Source organism: Microtus ochrogaster, chromosome 4 (assembly GCF_000317375.1).
Source record: "Microtus ochrogaster isolate Prairie Vole_2 chromosome 4, MicOch1.0, whole genome shotgun sequence".
NCBI lineage: Eukaryota > Metazoa > Chordata > Mammalia > Rodentia > Cricetidae > Microtus > Microtus ochrogaster.
The window spans coordinates 63,606,378-63,615,310 of NC_022011.1; the positions used below are offsets into that span (position 1 = coordinate 63,606,378).

General features: G+C 40.8%; 1 protein-coding gene across 1 annotated transcript in view; it reads right to left on the reverse strand.

The window, feature by feature from the left end:
• Positions 1–8,722, reverse strand: part of Mmadhc (metabolism of cobalamin associated D) — a 19,473-nt gene extending 10,751 nt beyond the window's left edge. Inside the window, exons 1-5 of the mRNA XM_005346396.2 lie at positions 8,642–8,722; positions 8,320–8,376; positions 4,885–5,029; positions 3,323–3,540; positions 603–708 (exon numbers count right to left, since the gene is read on the reverse strand). Coding sequence (XP_005346453.1) covers positions 603–708; positions 3,323–3,540; positions 4,885–5,029; positions 8,320–8,328 — 478 coding nt within the window. The 5' untranslated portion in view covers positions 8,329–8,376; positions 8,642–8,722. The remainder of the gene's footprint in view (positions 1–602; positions 709–3,322; positions 3,541–4,884; positions 5,030–8,319; positions 8,377–8,641) is intronic.
• Between the last annotated feature and the right edge of the window lie 211 nt (positions 8,723–8,933).

The following is an 8,933-nucleotide window of genomic DNA, read 5'->3' on the forward strand; positions in this document are numbered from 1 at the left end:
GACGGCCTTCTTCCTGTCTATAAATTGGGGTGCACAAACGCTGGTAACCCCTTCTTCCTGTCTCCTATTTCTGGGCATCGCGGGAACTTCGGTTGCGTGAGTGTTCTATTTATATTAAAGTTGCTTTTATTTTATACCAATTGGCCTGTATTAATTCGATTCGCCTTCACTAAACGGATTCCATGGTTTATTTTTGAAAAAGAGAAGGATATGGAGTTGGGATGGGAACAGTCCAGGGAGGTGGTGGTAGATCCTCCAGAAGGGAGAGAAATGGAAATAAAATATATGAATATAATCGAAGTTCACTGCATGAAATTTTCAAAGATTCCTCTTTACAAATTATATACAAACTTATGAAAAAATTAGTTACAATAGTCACACCAGAGTAGAAATATGAAATTTAAGGAAAAGTTACTATGAATCCGATTATTGCTATGTAACCGAAACGAGTTCAGACGTCAGAGGACAAGCAATCATTCCCAACAGGACACAATAAACACCAGCTCACAGAAACTGAGAAGTGCTGGGTCCATCTAAGCATGCGGCGACATTACTAACATTATCTAATACACACTTGTGTTTCAACGCAGCAAGTATGATACCTCTTTGCAGCAATTCTGGACATGTTTGGATCACACACTCCACTCTGGCATTTTCAAAGTAAGTTTCTGCACTGTTAATTTCTTGTTCAGCAGGTGTATTGCTACTCTGGAAAAAATGACAAGGATGAAAGGGAAGTTCAATATTTGTTAAGAATTTAAGTTAAAATATTTTATAAAATTGTTCTAATGGAAAGTAATGTAATGTTTCACACTAAAAATAGTATAAATTCTGAAAGCTCTAAAGAAATACTGAGGAAAATGTAAGAAAAATATATAAATATACGGACATTCTGGGATATGATAAGAGTAGGATAAAATATAATAAAAACCTTACAAAATTATCTTTTGTGATGTTTACGTGACATCATATTATTGTAAAATTGGTATGAAGCTAATTTTAAAAAATGGTCAACTACAGGAAGGGCTTAGAGGTAGCTACTCAGTTGAAATTTAGCCATGGCTTTCAATATATTAGGCCCTTTGATAAGAGTAGACAGCATTAAAAAATAAGGTACTTTTGAAAATCCAACTTTTACTCTCAAATAGGTCTAACAGGGAAAAACAGCATTTATAAAAATGAATTCAACATGAAATCGCCACAGAATGAGAAGGAAGCTTTTGGGGATGGAGTTCGGGAGGAAAGCATGTTGCTAGCAGGGATGAGGAAAAGCTGAAGCAGCGTTAACAGATGGAGGTGTTTACAGGTTAGGGATTCAGGAGGAAAGCGGTGAAACAAGTCAGGGAGCCTGTAGTAGTCTGGACTGCACTGTTTCTGCTGTCACTTTTTATATGCAGAAACAAAGGCTCACAAAGGTTAAAAGACATTCTCAAAGTCACAAGCTAAAGTCAACACCTAAACCCAGATTTATTCTCTTTCCCTAGTCCATTATGTTATAACGTCCCTAAAAATGCAGGTAAAAGAAATAGTTCTTGAAGTTTGACAGAGTTGAAAGGACAATAACTTAGGAATAAATTCACAGATTGGAGAAATGTGATTTTGAAATTATTTGTGGAACATGCTAGCAGAGCGAGGCAAGGATGGTCCTCTAATTTTATCTAAGGGCAGAGGAAAGATAGCTATACTACTCACATGACTGATCAGACAGGAATAAGGACAAAGTTTGAGGGGATTAAAGAACCACTTCAATATTAAATGCAAAATTTGGGACCTGCCAGATACACAAATAAAGACAGCCGGGGGCAAATGTCAGAACTAATACTGAGCTAGGAATTATAAAGACTTAAAGCCAATGAGCTAGTGACTAAAGAGGAACTTAAACGAGACGACTAACAATAGAATTTGTGGAAAAGATCAAGTATTTAGTATGGAGAAGAACAAAGAAATGAGAATGAGCAAAAATCATCTAATATAAAGAGATCCAGGAAGCCAATGATGTCCCAATGTGTCCTGTCGTCTAAAAAAACTCATACTTTGAGAGACTTGTGTACCAAATAATACAGCTTTATTTTAAAATACATAACAAGGGCTGCCAAGACGGCTCAACGGTTAAGAGCATAATTGCTCCTGCAGATGATTGGAGTTCAGTTCCACTTCAGGTAGCTCCCAACACCTGTAACTCCAGTTCTAGAAGACCTGACACCTCTTGACTACATCGGCATTTGACTCATGTCCATGTCCCCACACATAGACACATAGCCATATAATTAAAAAATAAATCTTTAAAAGCAAACAAAAAGTCATCACTACCATAAAAAAACAACCAAACAAAAAACCTTTACTTAACTCTGTGTGGCAATGTTACATCTTAGGAGTATGACCCAAACTGTGAGATGTATGTAGCCTTCTATTTCCACAAATAATGGTGCAACTCCAGTTTAAGCAAGCAACGGTAACACGGGGCTCAGGAGGTATCCCCTCATGCAAGTATGGGGATCTGAATTTGGATTCCCAGTACCCACCTAAAAGTTAGACAAGGAGGAATACACATCTGTATCCTCGTGTTGGGGGCCTTGCTGGCCAGCCTTGCCAAAATAAGCTTTGATCCAGTGACAGACCCTGCCTCAAAGAATAAGGTGGAGAAGATGCAGCTAAAATATCCTTCTATGAACTTTGGTTTCCATTTTTGAGCAAGCATACTTGCACACACATTTGGACACACACACACACAAGAATAAAAAGAAAAAAATTTCAAAAACCTCCTCTGATCCCTTGAAAATAATTTTTTCTTCTTTTCCCCTCTTAAAAAAATCAATATTTAGACTGTTTTTCTTTTTAGCTGACTGTATATGAAAAACATCAAAGATGTAAAAAATTTCTTAAGAGGACTAAAGAAATATAAAGTTAGCAGGAACTACGTCTATCAACAAATTATAATTGCCCCAGGTGGCCTGAAATTCACAATGTCCTGAACCTAGAGATCTTCCTCCTTTCACTGGTCAGGTGCTAGGATTACAGGCACCACGTTACATCATGACAGGCCCCTAACCAGTATTTTTAGAAGTAAAAAACAAGAAACCTTAATCTTTAGCAATATAAAAAATTAGTCACATTTAGAATAAGCAGTTACCAAAAATGTATTTCTGAAGAAGTATTTAATAGAGATTATGATTTAAACATGTAAACTGAACAGTGCAAATACATTTTTGAAGGCTCCTTATGCTGCTTTTGTATATACTTTTTTTTACCCTTTCAATAAAATTATTGTACTCAGTAATCAAAAAGTAACACAACATTAATAAGAGCAACAATGTTAACCAACCTGAAACTCATTCACATATTGTGCCATTACAAATTCGTGTCTCTCTGTTGAAAGAGGCTCTGCTAAAACATCAGGCAAAGTTTTATGGGTCAAGCTTTTCTTCTGTGAAGCAGTACCATTGAGGTGACAGTCGAAGCCCATATTCCCAGGAAGCTGGAATCTCTGATCCTGAGGGCCAAATGGTCCCATAGTTTCATCAGGCCACACTGTTCGGGAGCCTGAAGGAAATCAAATGGACCGTTAGTCTTCATGTGATATAAATGGGAAGTCAGCTGTTAAAAACAAAACAAAGTGCAGGGAAGCTGTAGGCTTTGAATGGCCCGGTGAACTTAAACTGAAGTAAAGTTCTTGAAGGAACAAGAATTCCATGTGTTATACCTTTGGGACACATGAGGTTACACTTCTAATAGCCTTTGGTATTTTGGCATGCATTATGAGTTTTCAGGTATGTGGAATTTCTCAAAGCTTTCTAACCACCACCCCGCCTCTTTTAATAGCCTTGGACAAGGACTTATAATTTGGAAACCGCTGCTGAGAGAATAAAGAATATTTATCAGGAAAGTAACAATTTAAATACCTTAGAATGAGCGGTATGCTAGTGATGCAAAAATCAGATTAAAAGAAGCACTGGAGATTTTGGGCAAATTACTCAACAGATTCTTAATAAACATACAATGTGCTTGCTGAGTGACTTAGCAATAGTTGACGAGATCAGGGACCTGGCTGAGGGACAAGCGTATGTGTTCGAGGCCAGCAATCAGTCTTAGGACTGGTGAGACGGCCTGGAGACTGCGAGTGCTCCTGCTCCCAGAGGAGCCGAGTTCAGTTCCCAGAACTCAAGTCGGGCTGCCCACAACTGCCCCGACTCCAGTTCCAGGGACTGAACACTCTTCTGGCCTCTGCAAGTACCTGCACTCACATACCATGTACACATAGTAAAAATAAAAACAAAATCTTAACAAAAGAAAACAACAACAACAAAACCCCCCTAGAAATTGTGAAGCCAAGTGTGGATAACACTGGACTTCCAATGGCTCACTTTAGTATGTTTCAGCCTTGTATGACAGTAAGATAGCACTATGCACTGAATATTGAATTTTGATATTTTCTCTGGGAAGAAACAGGCTATACAATAATCTCTCTTGTAGTCAGGCAGTGAACTTTAGTTCTTAGTCATGGGATACACAACATACTGCACTGCCAAACTATGATGAGTGAGCGGGAGATTAAGCATATCAAATGTGCTTATTTTTATTCATTTTTTTTTATTTATTTTAGATTCTGATTTAGTTTGCCCTCCGTCCTCTCCAGCCATTCCCTCCCACTCTTAAGTTATAATATCTTAAATTACAATGTGTTTCCTAGGATATATTCCTATAAAAACATTGTTTTATTTTTGTAATATTTTAACATTCTGATACATCTAGGTAGAATGTTATTTTATTTTCAATGGAACAAACAAAAGTTTAAAAATATATATAAAGCTCCAAGAAAAACTATTATAGAAAATACAATATAAAAGGTTTTACAGTATAATAAAAGCAGTTAAGTCTTTTACTTACATATATCCGGGGGTGCAGTGGCCACATGAGATTCATCAGACCCTGAAGACCCTGCAGTTGAAAAGGCTTTTGGATTGATAACTCTTCTCACTAAAGAACAGAATCCGGGCAGATAGGAAACCAGTCTGGCCCTGTTACAGAGCACCTAGTAACAACAGAAATCAACAGATTTGGAGACAAATAATAAATTCTGACAAGCCTTCATACTGTGTTTCATCTTTGTATGTGTGTACACACACATATGGTGTATGATACAAATTACACAGCCTCTCGAATTTTAAATTAAAAACCCTGGACCCTTGGCTTCCCCCTGGCGCTACAGGTGTGTACTGTACATGCTCAGAAGGCTGGAGGATGCTCCATCACTCTCCACCTCAGTCTCTCACTGGGTCCCAGGAGTCTTCCTGTCTCTACCTTCCCCATAGTGCTAGGGTTACAAGCATGTACTGCTATGTTTGCAGTTGACGTGCTGTGAACTCAAATTTAGGGTCTCGTGTTTATGCAGTAAGCTAATTCATCCCATTGTGTTCTAGCCTTTAAAAACAACGCACAACACTTTACTACCTCTGTGGACTATCTACTAGGTGACAAACTATGTGTACTTACAATTAAAAAAAAAAAACAACCCATTATGAGAGTTCTCAGAATTAAAGTGGGGGCCAAGTATGCCAAACACTAACAAGGAGGCCATGCTAAGATGCAGGGAGAATGTTTACCTGATAAATGGAATTGTTATAGAGAGACTACCCAAACCAGAACCTTGCACAGAGGCCACTGTAGAAACACGTCTATGAGGATGCCTAGCCAGTAACTGCCTGTCCACCTTTGGACTGATGTTACCTGGTGTTGATCCACAGAGCCAAGAGCAATCCAACAAATTATGCAACCTGTCATATTAGAAAACCCTTGACCCTTGGCTTCCGCCTGTGTTGCCTATGGCCATGCTTGGCTTGCCGTGAGTCCTGCAATCACTCTCTGGCTCCCAAATAAACTCTGTTCTTCAGATTCACCTCACATCACAGCACAGCATGAACAGACAATGTGCTGCTTTGGGATAAATGTGTATGTTTTTTCAATAAAGGTCAAAAAATGAATCCATGAAGGCTGCCTTAATAAATACTAAAAATGTAGAGTGACTGGAAAGATTCTGCTGTCCTTAAGCCAAAGACTTCAGGACTTTTCCTTGGACCCTCATGTTTCTTTTCTGATCCTTTTCTTCTTCAGCTGCTGCAGACTATGCTACTACTTCCTATTTGATTACTTCCGCTTGGTTTAAAGGCAATATTCACTTTCCTTAATTTTAGCATATATTTGTGATGTATTTTCTGATCTTATGTTTATTTCCCAGACTGAGTTAAAAATCGATGAATATGTAAATATGGAGGTACGGCTAGACTTTAGCATACTTAGGTTAGAATAGTTTAATGCGGAAGATGCAAATGATTTCCCAATATGGCTAATTGTTGGGAAATAATTTTGTAACACAGGCACAGTCTTTCATTTGTGTGCTGCGCATGACTGCTTGCACACTGTGACATCAGCATTAGCCTACAGCTCACAAAGCTTCAAGGATTTGCTAGGTGGCTATTTACATTTAAAAAATGTCGACATCACCTGACTTGGATTATCAGGTATGAGTTATCATACACAGTCATGAATGTCTATGTTTCAGGGCTTAGACGAACTCAATGGTTTTCACATGAAAGAGGAGGTCTACAGTTGGTTCCAGCTATTCGTGGCTGACTGATCCCATCCTAGTCCAGACTCCATTGCTGCAGCACCTTCTGCACTTCCCAGGTAAGCAGATGTGTCTCTTCACGGAGAAGCATGCGACTTGGGAAATTTGATTAAAACTTTATGAGCTTCAGGAAAAAAAGACTAAAGTAGGTATACCAGAGGAGTGGCAAGTTAGTGCTAAGTCATGGGCATTTTATAACTCTGGATGTTTATGAATGTTTCATACTAACGTCTGCCCTGAATTTACTTACGACAGACACATAACCCAACACAAAACCCTTACGGCTGACATCTGAACAGTAGAATTTCAATGTATTTACTATAAACTTCATTCTAACAAAGGACTTTTATCTTCCAATAAATTCATCCTACGGATTCATTTAAAATGAAGTCAGTGTAAATATTAGCATTCTATTCTACTCTGTCTCAACTTCCGTCCATAGGCCACTTTCATATCACACCCATTCAGGGCGGGCTATGGATCGGTAAAAAACTCACCCGAGAACTTCCCTCAGACTGGTAGTCTGCTCTTCACATCTGTCCCTACAGTCACACCCCCAAACACCTGGCAGTAACAGGAATGCCACCTCACTAACTGCTGCCACATTACTCTCTCTGGTTAAACTACAACTTGAAGTTAAGCCACTGAGTGCGGCGCTCAGGATTCCCTAACATTCCACTGTCTCCCGATCCACCTTCACCTCCTACATGCCCACCTGACTTTCAGGCAGGCAGAAACGATACCCTAACATTTAAAGGGCACAGGGAAGAGTTTTTGTATATAGTGCCTGACCTTCTAATTCAAACCTTAGATGATCTAAGTTTCACTTAGCTCTCAAAACACAAGGTAAACATTTTTCCCACTAGGTGATCCCAAAGTCCCATTTTCTCTATGCACAGATCTCACACTATATCTTCTCCAAGCTTTCAAAAAAAAAAAGTACTTAAAAATTGGTGTGCGCACACAAACAAGTGTCTTCCGGCATGTGTGTGCACATATATGTGCCTGGGGTCTGATGAGGCCAGAAGGCAACACTGAATCCCCAGAACTGGAGTCACAGAGGGTTGTGACCTGTCTCGTGCCTGGGTCCTCTGCAAGAGCAGCCTGGGCTCCTAACAGCCCTCTTTCCAGCCCATAGCATGTGTTACTTCTAACGAAAATCTTCATCTATTTCTTACACCCTTTATCTGTGTTCTAAGGTAGGGTGTGTATAGTATCTGGGTATCTACACTCACATCTGTGAGCGTGAATAAGGTAGGGTGTGTATAGTATCTGGGCACTTACACTCACATCTGTGAGCGTGAATAAGAACTTTTCCTTTACTTCTGTAGAAACTGAAAGGTCACTTCCTATTCTGATAACTTCAAAACTTAAGGTAAACCAAAGGTTTTTGTTGTTTGCTTTTGGTAATAGGCTTAAAACATTCTAAATATTTGCTGACATGACTTTTATAAGTGTTGAAAGGATGCTTACATTGAGTTTTATGTCTATAAAATATAAAACTGGAGGAACGAACACACGAGAATTTAACAGAATGTTTGAGCCAAACTACTTTTAAATCATAAAAACGTAACTTCACACCCTCCGCTTCCCACTGCTGATATATTAAGGCGACCATTATGCCAACGTCATCATAAAGCCGTCCCTCCATTTCCTAACCTTAGCTTCCAAACACCGTTGTTCCAAGAGTGACTTACATGAGCCATTTCTAGTGAAGAAGACGGCCGCAAATTCTCCCCTTTTGCAAAGACTCCCTGGGAAAGAGCAAAACGAAAGAGGCTAGTGACAGCTCGGGCCGGGCAGTGTCAGCGCGTCCCTCCCCATCGCCGGGCCCCGGGAACCCGTGGGGCCGCCCGGGCGCAGGCTCGCAGGCCGGGGCCAGAGTCACCGGGTCTGAGCCCGGAGCGCAAGCTCGGGCAGAGCCCGGGGCAGAGGTGGGACGCCAGGGGCGGTACCGACAGCAGCGTTCCGGCCACCCCTGAACGCGCACGGGAGCCCGCGGGCGGGAACCGTCCGTACCAGTCACCGGAGGGGCTCCGCGCCCAGGCCCGCTCCCCGTCCACTGCCAAGATGGCCGCCGCCACCGTCCCGACGGAGACGCTGGGGCGCCCAGGCCCGAGGAGTCGCCTCTGAGCGCGTCGATGCTGCCTGTCGATCTCCGAGCAGATGATGCTCGCAGGGCTCCAAAACTGAGCAGGTCCCTTGGACAAACAGGTGGGAGGATCAAGGCTGGAGGGCCCTCGCTGGGAAGATTTAAAGGACCCAGTACCAGTGTTTGGTACCAATGTTTGGCGAATCTTTGCTTCATTGA